Source organism: Clytia hemisphaerica, unplaced genomic scaffold, assembly GCF_902728285.1.
Source record: "Clytia hemisphaerica strain Z4C2 unplaced genomic scaffold, Clytia hemisphaerica genome assembly, whole genome shotgun sequence".
In the NCBI taxonomy this organism is placed as follows: domain Eukaryota; kingdom Metazoa; phylum Cnidaria; class Hydrozoa; order Leptothecata; family Clytiidae; genus Clytia; species Clytia hemisphaerica.
The window spans coordinates 100,183-117,363 of NW_027104053.1; the positions used below are offsets into that span (position 1 = coordinate 100,183).

Sequence of the window (17,181 nt, forward strand, 5' to 3'; positions counted from 1 at the left end):
TTGTACATCGTTGACCTTTTTAGCCGGAGTTCGTGCAATGATATCAAGATCAGAGGCTATCACAAAGAAAAGACCGACTACAAAGATGGTTTCTACATGCTAAAAGACAATTTGAATGTTTATTGTGATATGGAAACCACCCCTAAAGAAGGATGGACTCTTTTAGTGTCTTCAAACAACAACGGATGGAGTGGAGACCAGGTTAGAATGAACCCTTACAGTTCCTACTACCCTTTTCTCGCGCTAGATTCAAATTTATTTATTTTCAAGCTTCACTATCAAAGTTTGTTTCCATAAAATTTAAATTGAGAATATATAGAGAAATATAGTAATATCTCGTTGGTTAGATAATTTCGAGTGGCTTGATGTTAAAATTTTCTAAACGCTCAAATAATGAAGTCGAAAAATGAAGAAGAATAAAACGATGAATTTTTATATTCTAAACAAAAAAATTTTATTCATGATATGCACCACTGGAGAGTCTTCTGAGAACTTTCCACCCAATACGTCACTTAAACAATAGAAAAAGTGACGTATTTGGGTGGAACAAAAACAGAAAAGTTGCATAATTTCGTGAAGTCATTGCAGTCATTACTTTCTCCTATGTATTTTTCATATATCTTATGGGTCAAAAGTTATAACCCCTTGCAATGGGTCCATCTCTTTAAAGCATTTTTTAAGAAATTTATCGCTCATAAAGACCGTTCGATAAAGTTTTTGACTTTGGATCGAGCTCGAGCGTTTGTTTCCACAATCGTGAAGATTATAAACATGAAAAACTCGATGATACGACCTTTAGATAATATCTAAATACACCCCCTTCTCACAGACCCACTGGAACCCCTTCCCACTGGAAAAATTGGCCAAAATATCGTCCCCGGTGGAAATTGATCCTCCCATCACTGAAAATAATCAAATAAACCAATCCTCACTACAAAATATTATGCCATTTTCCCATCCCTACTAAATTTTCTGACTTGAGAACAAAAGAATTTAAATCCCCAGCCATATGGGATATATAATATGGGAATATCAATCCCCATTGAGTTTCAGTCCGTTATTTTTATCCCCACTAGCTGAAAAAATCCTACCGGGTCTGTGAGAAGGGGTTGTCTAAATTCATTGTATGCTTACTATTCCACCGTTTTTCAACTCTTTAGGTCTTGGAACGTAATATCAATCATCCTGGTTTACATATAGACTATTCCATCTTGGGACGTGCCAATCAAATGAAATCTCTTTCAAAGAATAACACTTTCAAATATATGTTGGATGCAAAGAGACGTGGACATTGGGGTGGTATATGGTCCGCACCTATTGGATATTCGTAAGTTGATTGATCCAGTTGGCACACAACGTTGTTTTAACGATTATCTAACGTTATATGGACGTTTTATCTGATGCTAACAGATAAAATTTGAAACAGCGTTGTGTGTCAGCTGCCTTAGCCCACACCATGTTCAGGGATGAAGTCCTCATTGGAATTGTAATTTATTGAAGCAATCTTTTCATAGGGACGAATCTCCAGCGCGGTGACTCAAACTTTCTTTCCTTGCCTTCTGAACCCTACTCAAGCCTTAGAACACCCCCTAATCACTCATTTTTGCTATGCTTTCACCGCCTTTACCCTGCCAAGCCTGTTTTTTGGATTTGCTAAGGGTTGCATTGAAGGGTTGAAGCGGGCTTAGCATGAAGGAAGAGCATCCAGCTTCAAAACCTTTGCGCCCCTAGCTTGCTAGCGAGCGCCCCATAGAATTCAGAAGCCAGCAAAATTATATAGTTACTACAATACAGTATGTTGCCTCCAAAACGTTGAAATATGAAAATTTCTCTCAAATCCAGAGGAAAAGAAGTTTTAGCCCCCAAAACGTAGGTTTGCAACTTTAGCGATTTCACGAGATCTCTTTAAAGTTTGGAAATGAAATTTAAAGGGTTTTGGGCATAAATTTGTTTGATAAAATCTCTACAGTACACTGGTTGTTAAAACGCAGGTTTTAGTTAAAATCTAATTATGGAGCCCAGTGGTAATAGGGGAGAAACTATGAACATAAGAGTTGTGTGTTGTGATGAGAGAAAGAACATTTGAAAAATTTAAATCACAAAATGAGTGAGAAACAAAGTAAAAAAGAGGTAAAGAAAACAGAAAGTACAAGAAAAGAAGGCTCTAGAAGAAGAGTCAGCTCTATGAATTAGTATATGGTAATATTCCTGAACTTTCTGATTGTCACCTTCATGATGGTAAGGCTTTTCGGCAGTCAGCGGTGTCTTCATGCATGTTACTCATCATCCACCTCCAATTTAATCGAAATTATTGTATATGTACGTATAAGACTTGGGAAAAAAAAAAAGTGGGACGGGGGGCATATTCCAAAAAATGGGGGTGCCATTTTATAAAATTGAATTTGGCCCCAATGGTATCGAAGGCTTTCAAGTAATCTATTAGGATGGATAAGGTAACTTCACCTTTCGGCCATTACGTTTTTGATATCATTCCTCAGTTTAATTAGTAAGGTTAGGGTGGAGTGTCGTTTACGAAATCCAGACTGAGTTTGATGGTAATTCAGTAGAGAAACAAACACTCGAAAATTTCAATGTCGAATCCAGATAAACTCCAGATTAGCTCTACAAGGAAGTATAAAACGTCCAAACTTTTTGAAGCCATCGGATGTTCTTAACTTTTTGAGCTTTCAGCCTAAAAATTTTATTAACATGTTCTTATTTTCATCATTTTGTATCCATCTTCCTAAGAAAGTGGGTGTTTTAGAGTTTGTAAAGCCTTCAAATGTTCTTAACTTGTTCTTAATATTTTGGCCATCGAAGCCTCATGTTCTCATATAGTTTATTGGGAGTTTATTCTTATAAAAAAACGTGTATGATAAGTGGAATAATCATGTCATTCTTTAAATATTCTTATAAAAAATATGAAATCAAATTAATGCAAATAATACAAACCACAGAGAGATATCATATTCTTTTCAATGCAAAAAAAAAAAGATTATTTAAAAAACAAACAACACAGACAGTATACTTTATTGCAAGAAAGAGCATGACAACTTTTAAGATGATAATATTTTCTTGAAGAGAGAAAGACATCAAAAATGGATTCTGCTCATTGTGCTACCGATCCTTTACGTTTGAAACCAAATCAAAATGGTGACCAAATTCAAAAATTAAAAGAAGAAATGTCGAAAATGAAAGAAGATTACGAACGGAAAATTCTTGAATTACGAGCATCAAATTAAAGTGTTGGAGTTTGAGAAAACTTTGAGTGAAAAAGACAATATTATTCAAACAATGAAGCACCAACGCGAAATCGAGAAGCTCAAAATGGAGCAGAAAGAATTTGAGGTTAAATCGAAAATGACTGATAATGGCGACGAAAATGAAGTTGCAAGATTTCAAGAATGTGACAACAAGATTACTCTAAACGATGCCAAACTTGCCATGATTGATGCAAAAGTTGTTGAAATCAACAACCAATCCGTTGAAAAAGATAACAAAATCATCCAATTGAAAACCGAAATTGATGCCAAACTTGCCATGATTGACGCAAAAGTTGTTGAAATCAACAACCAATCCGTTGAAAAAGATAACAAAATCATTCAATTGAAAACCAAGATTGATGGTTTTGAAAACAAACTTGCTGCAATGAAGGTAGAAATAATTCAAAAAATGGAAGCGAATAAGGATGACCTAGTTGCTATTCAAAGAAAGATTGGAACTTCTATTGATGAATTGCCAGAAATGGAGAGCCTCATTTGGGGTGCAGGAAAGTTTATGGAAGGGTTGGTAGTCAAGAAGTTGAACCCAGCCCCATCTTATAAGCAATGGTATGAACACATTTCGTCGTTTATGACGAATGGAAAATTGTATTATGATAATGCAAAATACTTTTTTTGTCGGAAAGAGATGGACCAACGATTTGGCGAGATATTCTTTACATCAGAGAGGATAAAACGGGAAAGATGGTGGGGACATGTCTGTATTGTTGTTGATGAATTTCATAATGATCTTTGGAATAAAGGGAAAGTATGGTTACTTCATCCAACCGATCAATCTAATATATTGGAGATTCTGAAAAACAGAACGGAAACAAATTATGATAGCTGGTATAGTGGAAAGGGAAATGTAGATGGCCATTTTTATTATGGCGATAAAGATTCTGTCATTGTTTTCGGTATGATAAAATAATGATTTGTTATAACTATAAGGTATGAATTTCAAATATAAAGTTTCATTATCAAAAGAAATGCAGATTCACATGTAAAATCTTGTAAAACTGAAATCCTTTCTTTTAGCCATGGCCCTTCAGCGGAGTTTTTTCGAGGGGGCGCCAAAGAAACAGGGGCGACAAAATCAATAAATAAGCTAGGACAAAATTTCTTTATTCAAAACCTTTGCGCCCTTATAGCTTGCTCTTTAGCGTCCCATAAAATTCAGAAGCAGCAAAATTTTATAGTTACATACTGTATGCCAGCAGTATGTGGCCTTTTTTTGGGACAAGCTGGAGTTTTTACAAGCTCTCGTTTGATTTGGTTGGTCGTTAACCTGTAATAAAACAATTTTGTTACTTTTTCTAAAGAACGCGTCATCTCTACTACTTCAAATAACCAATTAGTGAAGTCTCTTGTAAAAACTCCAGCCCATCCCCTTTTTTTGCTGCGTGCAAAACTTTAACCTCTCTACTTTATTTCCCAAAAGTTCTTTTTCATAATTTTCAATTTCAACAATATCTTTCAATCGCTTAAAGATAAGTAACTTTTTTCCTAATGACCCCCAAAACGTAGGTTTGCAATTTTACCGATTTTCTCGAGAAAGAATATGAACACAAAATTTTGACCATAGTTTGGAAATTTGATTTAGAGGGTTTTGAGCATAAATTAGTTTGATAAAATTTTTACACATGGTTATCAAAACGCAGGTCTGGGCCCCCAAAACGTAGTTTTCGCTAAAATCTAATTATGAATCCCAGGGGACCATTCAAAAAGTACGTAAGCTGTGAGGATTTCGTCTATGATGGAAGGTGGATTTTACAAAGCAAATAAGCACATATTCTTAAACTTTTGCTGAATTATGCAGAATTCTGAGATGGAAAAGCCACTTTATATACTTCCCAGCTGGGCTTTGTTGAGACGAAACTCTGTCTGAGAAGAAAGAAATCTTAACACTACAACCCATTATAAGTTTCTTTAACTTTGATTTTGTCTTGAAAGATATATAATATCATGTGGGTCCTTTTGATGGTAAGGCTTTTCTGCGGTCGGCAGTGTCTTCTTCTACATGCATGAAAGTACTAGTTACTCCTCCACCTCCAATTTAATCGAAATTATTGCATAATGTATTAAAACACTTGGGAAAAAACACCATTCGAAAAAAATGGAGGAGGGGGCAATATTCCCAAAAATGGGGGCGCCATTTAAAAAAATTGACTTTGGCCCCTGCTGAAAGATTTTCTCACAACGCCATTGCAGCTACGTAGCGCAAGTTTATGGTTTCAATCCCCAGCTGGGTCATACCAAAGATTCCCTTAATACTATATGCTTGATTCCCAGCAACTAAAGAGTCGAATCAAGGGTAAATTGAGAAGTCAAGGGAAATGAGTTGCGCCCTCCCCTAACCTCTGGTAGAAAACTAAAGAAAAGTGAGTCTTCGGGTCGCCCTCAACTGCGGTCGCAGACTAACTACTTGCTAGTTTACATTTCAAACAACTTATTAAGATGGGAGGAAAGTGCCTACTGCACAAATTTCACTATCCACAACCCCGACCGAAAGTGACTGTACCACCCGGGGGGGGGGGGGGGGTATTAGGGTTGGCGAATGAGGGGTATGTGCGGACGGGACCTCCAAAAACCGACCCTTAGAGAGACTGATTTTTGCTGAAAAGGTGACCCTTAGAGAGACTTTTTGAATTTTTTTTTTCGATTTTTGAAAAAAGTCATACCCTTAGAGAGACCATGGAGGTATAAAGAAACAGGAGAAGTATGCTATTGTAACCAAGCTCGCCCTACGATTAAAAAAGTTACGATGTATGCATGCTCATAATCTCATATATCGTGCATTTTTAATGAGCTCTTTTATCCATAGGTGAAATCCTATTGGCTCATTTAAGCTTTAGAAATTAGATGAGACGAGATTCATTGTTTCTGACATCAGTGTAAGAAAATATTTGGACTAAAAAAAGGCCTGTAAACTTGGCAATCCTTCATCAAATGATAAGATTTTTCGATCAATGTTTTCCTTAAGGTGAACTCTATTGCTTGATACTTTCCTCCAAAATTCTCCAGCGACTTTATGTCTACAGATTGAGTCTGAAATCGTGTGTGCTTATAAAGAACTTTTCATTTTCTGGCTTGAGAAAATATCTTTTCAAAACAAAATTGAACGGATAGCGAAATGGAACATAAACTTGCTTCGTGGACGAATTTTTATCTAATTTTCGTATATTAAAAGGCGAGAATCTTCAATACTGATTATCAGAATGTTCATAGCAAACTTGAGTTCTACTAAAAAGTCTTATTTCATCGGGCGAGCTTAGAATTTCTTTTGATACATTTTATAAAAGAAATCAAAAGACTTTAACGACCAATTAATTACCGACACATTCAACTCCTGTTTTTCTTTATACCTCTATGGAGAGACTTACAATTTTTTTCGATTTTTGGAAAAAGTCATAATTTTTTCTCTGGAAATCAAAAAATTTCCTAAAAATCCTGAATTTTCCGACCCTTAGAGAGACAAATTTAAAACTTTCTGATTTTTCCAACCCTTAGAGAGACTTTAAAAGGTGAAAAAACCGACCCTTACCGTCCGCACATACCCATCATCCATTTTTGCATATTCATTCCTCTTTGTGTATTGTGTATAATAACGACTAACAGTTTATAAATACGCATGCGTTTTAACTTTGTTTTGAAAATGAAGCAATAAATACGAAGTAGACACTTTCTCTATACGATAAGCGTCCCTAGTGCAATGGTAGAGCATCCAGCTACGGTGCGTAAGGATGTTGGTTCGATCCCCCGCCGGGTCTTACCAAAGATTCTCAAAATAGTACTTGAGTGGCTCTGCTTGATGCTCAGCAACTAAAGAGACGGATTAAGGGTAAATTGAGAAATCAACTAGACACTTTCTCCATATGATATTCTTTGTTTACAGATTCACACAAACATCCAGTGGTCTCGAAAACGTCAATATGATCCAACAATTCAGTGTCTGGGCATATGAAGAAAACTGGTGGAGCAAACCAAGGAAACGTTTCCCCTATTTAGGACGACCAGAAAAATTTAAAGCTTTATTAACCACAGCCTCTTATGACCTTTATACCGAATGGGGAACCATTATTGCCAATACTTCAGATAACAAAATCCCAGCCAGATGGATTTATCCTGATATGACGAGTCCAGGATCGATTTGGTATTGGTTGAACGAAAATGATTGTAATTTAGATTATGGAAAAGGTAAAAGGCGTTTAATTTTAGTTGACAATTTCTCCTAATAAACACTATAATTTCTTACTACAGTTTTTTAGAGCTGACTAGTCCGCTATTATGTTTTCAATTCTGGTCGTCAACAGCGCTGTTAACGTTTTGGAATCCGAATATTCTAAAATCTTATGTCAATTACCGGGTGTCTCTGAAAAAACTACCCCCTGTTTGATTCAAAATTGCGAAAAAGTGAATAAATATATTAGCTTGATTTTTTCGAAATCATTTCGAGGAGGGTTTAACTTAAATTTTGGTATATCAAACTTTAAAATTGCTTCATTAGATCAAAAGTTATGACAAAAAGAGTAAACAAATTTCTTTCAAAAAGAGCGAAAAAAGACGAAAAAACAGGGTATCAAATCTTTTGTTAGAAAAAAAGACACTCAAACTTTTTCTTCGTCTCTTCTCCACTCAAATAGACTCGCTAAGCTTTGGAAACTTTTGGAAAAATTTTGATAAAAGTTTGCTGCCTGTTGAAACTTTATGCTCATTAATGAATCCAAAAGGAGCTCTAAATTGGCATTAAAAACCATTAAAAACGAATAATAAAACAAAAAAAGATGCACAGAGGAGCGAGTTCAAAAGTAAAACTTTACTGTTAATAAAGTACAGTGTTTTCTTGTCTAATTTGATACCCTGTTTTTTCGTCTTTTTGTGCTCTTTTTGAAAACAATTTTTTTACTCTTTTTGTCTTAACTTTTGATCTAATGAAGCAATATTAAAGTTTGATATGCCAAAATTTAAGTTAAACCCTCCTCTAAACGATTTCGAAAAAATCAAGCTAATACATGTTTTCACTTTTTCGCAATTTTGAATCAAACAGGGGGAAGTTTTTTCAGAGACACCCGGTAGAAAATAACATTTTCGAAATCTGGACTCACTTCCCGGGGGGATGTCAGCCTCTAAAGCGTTTAAAGGAATCTGACAAGACGTAATGCACCTGCAACGTGAAAAATTACTAAAATAAAGTAATTTGAGCACTAAATTCCTTGAAATTCTCCCACATGTAAACTTCTGCTCCCGAATTAATAGCGAGTTTATTTGTTTTGTTTATTTTATGAAGGAGTAACTAAATGATTGGAAAATTCTGTCTATTGTTCTTCAAAAATGAGGAGTGTAAAAACGATGATTTACTGTAGCCTCAGTCGGTCAAGATTTAAGCAAATGAAATATTAAACCCCCCTGTGACCACAAAGAAACACAAACTAGAAATCCAGGACTTAGTTGTCATTCCCAGCCTTGCCTTTGTAATTTCAGTTTATGGCAATTTTCCTCCACTTGTTCCCCAGTGTTATTATAAGGATCCAATTTTGAAACCCTAATCCCTCATATTCATGATATGCACCACTTTAATGTCTTCTGGCATTACATCATGGACCCAATAGCTGATTGGTTGTAAGTGACGTAAAATCCGCCGATTACGTCACTTTCAACCAATCAATTGTTGGTTTCCTGGAAGTCATTGCAATGGTGCATATCTTGAATAGGAATACTTTCTGGACTTATCATTATCAGATTATTGCCCTTGTAATTTCAGTCGATGGTGGATTAACCTCCTGGTCAACTTGGTCAAAATGTTCAACTTTCTGCGGTCAAGGAACGCAAAGTAGAAATCGTCTTTGTATTAACCCGATCCCCAAGTGCGGTGGTGATGATTGTGACGTCACAAAGACTACTGAAGAAACTCGACAATGTACTGGTTCATGTTATGGTAAAACTTTTTTTTGTTTTTTTTTGTGCTTTTTATGATTCTGGAAGAACATACAGTCAACTTTCCCCTATTTCGAACTTCAATCATTTGAATGTTTCTTTAAAAATTGAACTAAAACTTTGGTCCCCTCAGCTAAAAATTCTCTTTATAATTCGAATATTTTTCAAGGCTTTAAATGTTCTCAAACTGTTCTTATTGTAATATGACCCAGTTTATAAGAACATCGAGGCTGAAATTCGTCAAAAAATTAAGAACATCGTAAGAACATGCCTAGCCTCAGTTTGGAAAAAAATGACAAGAAACTACAATTTTTTCCTCTTTTCGGCAGTGTTTACCGAACTTAGGCATGGATTTTCTAATTTTTTATCGAGAGTCAAATATTATCCAAATCTTTTTCTATTCGAAGAAAAGTTTCTAGTCCATTGAAGATCAAGGCTTAAATGCTCTTAAACTGTTCTTATTGTAATATGAATTTAGAACATTTCATTCATTTCAAACCTTCAGTGTGGAAATGATGCAAAGTCGACACCAAATTATTATTTGTTAACACCGAGGTCTACGCCAAAAAAATGTTCCACTTGCGGAACAGCGATATTGCAGGGGGGGTTGGGGGCGCCCCAAACAGGTTCAGGGCTTAGCCCTGGGATGTTTGATTTTTTCACCCATAAAAGTTGCTCACAAGCTTTATATTCTATTTACACTCTACGCCGTTATATGGTGGTCGAGGGAAAGGCGACGAGCGAGGTGGATGTGCTTTAAACCTAGTGCCATGAAATCGAGCGGTAGAATGGCGGTGCTTCTCTTGTCTTGAAAAGCTTTGACTTACGCCAATATCTTACTTAATATCTGCTTTTTACGCCAATACGCCAAAGGTAATTACGTTCGCGGGCAGAAACTTTCACATTTTTCGCGATTTTGATCCTTTTTCGCGAAAGTTTCTGCCAGGTAAGAAATTAAACTTTAAAAACGCAAAAGTTTTTTTTCGCGAAAAATAAACTTTCCTACTCAGTTTTGCACTATTTGATAAATTTTTGTGTGTTTTATGAGTTTTTGTTAGCAAAAAAGGCAAATTTTATATGAATTCGCAAAAATTCTATCTGTGAAATTTCGCTTAAATTCGCTAAATTTCGTGACTTTTTGACTTCGCGAAACTTGCCGCCCGCAAAACTTTCTGCCCTTAAAGTACTGTCTCACGCGGAATATATTCGGCGTACTGTGCACCATTTCCAGCCTGAGCCTTCATACGTCAAGATTTTCCGGGTAAAACTACAATGACTTTAAACCCCTGTGTGAAACGGTGTTAATGTTCTTGTTGTAGTCTTAGTCTTAAAATTGTTTTCTATTACTTTGTTCTTAGGTTTTTGCCATTACAGTCTCGTGTTCTTATAAAATTGTTCTTATAAAAAGACGTGTAATGCCCATTTGTTACCATACATTTAACTCTCTAGAATCGCAAATTGTCACCCATGACAATTCATTCTGTCTGGAGCCCGTCACGGGCGGTTGCAACCCACCCGATAACACCAATATTCATTTCCGACCAAAATCAACAAAATGCAATGATGAAGAATCTAAATTCATTTTTGATCCCGACTCTGGCAAACTTGTGCACAAATGTAGTCAAAAGCCAGTTTGTGTCAAAGACGGTAATACAGGATATGGCACTAAACTGGTTGTCAGTTCGACGTGTCCGGAACCGAGTCCAACTTTAAGGCTGTCCAGGACTTATTGTAAGTGAAACCAATGGTTTGGTTATTTGCAGATGATCTGGAGTTTTTATAAGATACTTTATTAATTGGTCATTAGAAGTTATAAAGATGACGCGTTCTTTAGAAAAAGTAACAAAATTGTTTTATTACTGGTCAACGACCAACCAAATCAAATAAGAGCTTGTAAAAACTCCATCTCATCCCAAACCTCAAACGGGACCTCAAAGCATATTTCGTCGAGATATCCCAATTTGAAATATGTTTTTACACTGTTCTTACGTCCAAATTCTATTGTTTTCTTGTTAATTGTAAAAAAACAATTTTAGCTCGAATATCCCGACTTTGGAAAATAGCTAGGCAAAAATATCGCCTTTTTTCAAGACAAGGAGGTAATCAGATGGTTTGAGATATTTTTACCGCAGAAACCTTCTGTCGTCTTTAGGAAAAGTTACAAGTATTTGTGTCTAGCTATTTTCCAAATTTCAGGTTTCATAAATTTCCTAAAATGGATTTTTACAAGATTCTTACGTTAAAATTCTACGGTATTGTTCCTTTTTCCCTTACTAAAAGTAAGAAAACCTGGAACTTGAATATCTCAACTTTGAAAAATAAGGAAAGGAAAAATCTCGTTGATCTAAAAGCGTTGATATCTAATTACCATTTTCTATCAACTTGAAAATTTTTATCCATTCTCATTCCCTGTGTATCATCTGCTTTTTGATGCTTATTGATAGCGCGTAACAATATTCTGTGGGGAGTGTACGGGGTTTGCGATTTCCGAAATACTGAATAATTTTACTACAGTTTCCGAAACTCCGTAAAAAATACTTGCAATTCCGATACCAATTTTCTTGGGTATTTTTTCTCGTTTTGACTAATCTTTCATCAAATTTGATTTTTTATGTATGAATTCCGAAAAAGGGGGATAAAAACTTCCGATACCGAAACAATTTCAGCATTTCGAAATACCGAAGAGATTTTGCCTGATTTCCGAAATTCCGAAGAAAAAAGGGTTGATTTCCGCAATTCCAAAATACCGTACGCCCCCACTATTCTATGGCGTGCCATGCAGCCTAGAACATACGATGACGAGGTTGCCTTTTATGGCTTGTGTTTCCTGACATTAAATTCTCTTTTTAGATGACACTGTACAATTTGGAGTTTTATGCCTTGATCCAACAGGCGGGCAAGCTGCAGACAAAGTTCAAGTTCTTATTTGGAGTGTATGCACTTTACCTGGCAGAAGACTTCTCTTCCCTTCTATTGGTAAGTCACCTTCAAGTATTTTCACTTACAGTATAACTGATCAGCAGTGTTTCATCTGTCACATATTTTTTTCTATTAAATTTAAAGGAGAAAAAACCACCCACCTACCTACCTTACCTCTGATTACTAACTTTTACGACCAAAGTTGAGAAGGCAATTTTCGAAAGTTGAGATTTTGGCACCCCCCTTTTTAAAAGTCAAATACCTTTTGTTCAAAAAATGTTGGGTATTTTTTTGTCTGAAAACTGCTAATTCTAAGATGCGTAAAAGCAAGAGGGCGCTAAAATTAGTAATCAGAGGTGCCTTTTGCCGATGCCTCCTCAAAATATCGGCCTTTGGGTGGGGGGGAGGCAGTTGCCAGTTGGGCGGTTATTTTCTCCTTATGGATTGAATAGAAAATAATATGTGACTAATGCAAGATCATATGAAATATCATTACTATCATCGTTATGCATCAGATCCCACTGCTCGGACTAAAATGCCACTGACTCAAATGAATTTCCGTAATATTTCCACTATTTCTTCCGGGATAATCGGTATGAGTTCGAAAAAGGTTTTTCCTAAAGGTACAGAAATTCTTGTGTTTACCTAGGATAAACTGCTTAACCCTATTTATGACTTTATGACTTAGTAATAACTTTCCGTAATATTTCCGCTATTTTTCCCGAAATAACTGGTGTGAGATCGGAAAAGGTTTATATTTTCTAAAGGTACGGAAGTTCTTGTGTTTAACTAGGAAACTGCTTAACCCAATTTTTGACTTTGTGACTTAATAACTTTCCGTAATATTTCCGCTATTTTTCCCGAAATAACCAGTATGAGATCGACAAAGGTTTATATTTTCTAAAGGTACGGAATTTCTTGTGTTTCCAAAGCTCATTTTTGAGCTACCCGGAGTCCTTTTTTTTAATCTGCTGAAAAAGTGGCAGTGAAATCTTAGTGCGGGAAGTGGAATCTCATGTAAAGGGACGGTAATGTCTTATTGTCATTTTTCTACTTTTTAGCAAAATGAAAAGTGACAGTCTCAAAATACGAATATTACTCCCTGGAAATGTTCGTCTATTCCCTAGCCTATATACTAAATGTCACCGCTTCTTTCTACGCTGTAACGTCTATTCCATGTTGCGACTTTTTCGAATGTTTTGAGCCCCCAGGTTTTCGGGCTCTAAACATTCGATTTTTTGACGTCACTTTAAACATTTGATGCTCCTGCAGTATCAAAAGAATCGAATTTGCGTCATAACACTTGAATATTGTCAAAATGGAACTCATTAAAAGAAACGGGGGATGAAAAATCCCGGTTTTTGGTGAGGGGCTCGCTATCTATTCCCCTGTATGGATATAAAATGGAATGAACATTTACACGAATCCTTTGAAACCTTATTGGCCAAAGCTTAGTCGTTCCTAAGTGACTAAATTTTGGCTTGGTGACTAAAATTAGGGCCGACTAAAAATTTGGACCAAATTAACTGTAAATAGAACCGCTTAGGCGGCCCTTAGTGACTAAATTTCGACAAGGTGACTAAAGCTAGGGCTAACTAATAATTAAGGCCGACTAAGTTTTGGCCGATAAGATACCTTATCGGGGAAAAAAATGTTGGGGGAAAGTGACGAAAATTTTGAGGGGGTGACGAAATTTTTCCCCGACGAAAGAAAACCCCGACTAAATAAAAACTCCGACATTTTTTTCTCCGATAAGGTAGTTGATGTTTTTTTTTCTTCTACAACTTAGCAAAAGGGAAAGTGAAAGTTTCAAAATATGACTTTACCACTACAACAATGCAAGATGTTTTCGATCACCCGAGCTATCCTAATTCACCAACAAGAACAGGACGAATCGATAATCTGGATTTGACCAAAAACATAGGAGGCAACTATGCTGCACGTCTTCAAACATATTTTGTTGCTCCCCAATCAGGTAATAACAACCCCACTCTCACAGACCCGGTAAGGTTTTTTCAGCATGTGGAGTTGATAATAGACTGAAGCTCGATAAGCTCATTGGGAATTGATATTCCTATGTTTTTATGAGTGGAGATTTGAATTTCATTTTTCTTCATGTCGGAAAATTAAGTGGGGATTGAAAAATAGCACAATATTTTGCAGTGAGGATTTTGTTTTTTTTTATAATTTTCCACTTTAAGTCCCAGAGGGGGTACTAGGTTTACAGGATGATGGGGGTTGCTGCTCGACTTTCGACTATTTAGAGGATTTTAGATTTTTAACTACTTTTTAAAATACTTTCAGCCTCTCCACTGTTCTTGAATTGTTCTTATTTTTTGGCATTTTTGAGCCTCAGTGTTCTTATAAAATTGTTTTTATAAAAAAAGTATAGGCAGGGCAAAAGTGATAACCAGAGTTAAAGTCACCGTTATTGTTTTTATTTTGATAATTCAAATTTTGTACAAATCAACTTTTCTCTTACAGTTACCAGTGTCCAAAAAATCTGATCCCTTAAATATTAGGTACAGTATCTCGTTGACCGGTCTGTAAAATAACATGACCACTCTGCATTTATTATAAAAACAGAATATATAAGATTATGCTAGCCAAGGCCACTTGGGGGGGTCCCAAGTGGTTTTCACGATGGCGTGATAGGGGCTTTTTTCTAGCGTAATTATGTGATTTGGAAATATTTTCTTTGGTGATTGCATGATCAGAGCTCAAAACGTGATCGTGAAAGTCTATGAAGTCTATGAAAAAGCTATAAGTTGTCACCGAGCTTACTAAGACAAGGGATGTTGATAAAGGAATATTTGATGTTTGTTTGTTTGTAATTGTTATTTATCGTTGACATAAAAACAAATAGCTACTAGGCTAATACACAAGTCAACCTATTTACAACTTATATAGTTCTTAAATGAAGCCGACACCATCAATGTACACTTTACATATTCTACACGGACATAACGTTTGTTTCCAATGCTTAATTCTGTCTTTAATTTTTTTAAGGTCATTAAGATGTCGAAGTAGAGGGCACGTAGAGAGGGCACTATGATTAATACACGGGCTGCAAAATTATATCGGTGCAGTCAAAACATGTGATTACTCGAAAAAGTTCACGTGATTTTATTCCCATGTTAATTGCTTTACAACTTCTAATTGCAACATTTAATTACTTTATTAGTATCAATAAATTCGAACCAATCAGAAATAAATGTCATGTAACAAGCACATAAAAATTTCGAGTAAAAGCGTGATTTGTCTTCAGACTTTTAATTTTACAACCAGTGTATTAATCGTTTGTTTTAACTTTTTTTCCACAAGGAAATTTTGATTTCGTTGCATCTTGTGATGATGAATGTGAAGTGTTCCTCTCCACTGATGACAAAGAATCCAACAAACAGAAAATCATCTCCGTATCCGATTATACAAGTTACCAACAGTGGGATAAGTAAGATTTTATGATCTTGTTTTATTTTGGTATGGTAAGACCATATTCACACATTACTGTTCTGTTTCGTTCCGGTATGATTTTTGTTACGGATCGAGTGTGTTCATATTGGTTTCGGAACGTTTCGGAGCAAGAAAACGGTTCCACTCCAATGAAAATAGTGAAGCGAAACCGTTTCGATCTGTTTTGCTGTGTAACGTCTTCTTTTTTGACGTTTCGAATTTTAACGTTCACACTTGTTACGGAACCGTTTCGGAACGGAACGGAACTGTAACGTCTGAACATGGTCTCAGTCACAGTCATCCAGACGCCGACATGAGTACTTCGCATTTCCTTTTTCGAAGTTTATTGAAAGTTCGATTTTGAACTAGATTTCATTAAATAAGCACAGTTGAATAATTAAAATATATTTCAAAGATGTTTTTCCTCAGGCATTTTAAGGCATGTCCAAATTTTCTGTAATTTTTAAACACCAATAGCACTCGCCAAGAGGTGTTCATTCATACCTTTTTGGAAGCGTATAAGAATATGAAAAGTGCTGTTCAATAATTGTTTTGCTTGCCTAAATAAAGATATATGAATAAATATTGTAAAAAAATGTAAAAATGCTGACGTCAGACTTATTTTTTGAATAACTTTTTGATAAACGGCGGATGGGGGATGGGGATTAATTGGATTAATTGTCGGGGGGATGGGGGTTCCGAAAATGTACCCCTGAAAACCCCATAATAAGGTAATTATATACTAAAACCGGGCTTTTAGAGCAATTATCTTTAGAAAGCTGAAAATATTTTCAAAAATAAATAAATTAATAAATAATAAATTTTCGGAAACCTATATTTTAGAATGGTTTTTAATTGAAATGTTAAGAATATCCATGATGATATGGGAAAACACCATTCCTATCAAACGTAGACTAGTAAACCACGTCGTTGTATTTCGCTGCAGCTTAAGCTTGCAATGTCAAAATGTTGCAAACCACTCGCGCGCGGCATTTTCTATTTTTTATAAGAACTCTTTATAAGCACTATTCCCGCGTTCATGTGTCCAAGGAAAGACAAACGCTTGCTAGTCTGTATAAAACTTGGTATTTCAACACACTAAAACATTCTCTTTTATAACAGAAATGCCGAACAAAAGTCAGGACCAATACAATTAGAATCTGGCAAAAAGTATTACATGGAGGCTGTAATGCGTGAAGCAGGAGGTTCTGACAATTTGTCCGTTGGTGTCTATCAGCCAAATGGAGTATCTCTTTTGCCAATCACCAGTCATTACCTGGACGAATATTAATTCTTCTTACTTTTTCGTAATTTTTTGTTAGACTTTGTACGGTAGAATGACAAACTTTTCTCATTTTACTGGATAAATATCCTTGGCGCATTTACGGGAACTTTCCATTGTTTTTCGAGGTCATACAGGCAAAAAAAAAATTCTGTTTCGTGAAAATGCGTAAACAACTCGCATTTACCTTATCGGGGAAAACTTCGTCGGGGAAAAGTGACGAAGTTTTGGACAAGTGACGAAAATTTCCCCCGGCCTTCATGCGTTTACCAACACCAGCAAGTGACGAATTTTTCCCCGACGAAGTTTTCCCCGATAAGGTATCTTGACACT

The 17,181-nt window shown here is 35.8% G+C and overlaps 1 protein-coding gene across 1 annotated transcript in view; it reads left to right on the forward strand.

The window, feature by feature from the left end:
• The window catches only part of LOC136811961 (uncharacterized), a 76,104-nt gene that overhangs the window by 48,793 nt on the left and 10,130 nt on the right, over positions 1-17,181 (forward strand). The window contains exons 39-43 of the mRNA XM_067068564.1: positions 24-201; positions 1,161-1,327; positions 7,156-7,457; positions 9,022-9,195; positions 10,644-10,925. Coding sequence (XP_066924665.1) covers positions 24-201; positions 1,161-1,327; positions 7,156-7,457; positions 9,022-9,195; positions 10,644-10,925 — 1,103 coding nt within the window. The remainder of the gene's footprint in view (positions 1-23; positions 202-1,160; positions 1,328-7,155; positions 7,458-9,021; positions 9,196-10,643; positions 10,926-17,181) is intronic.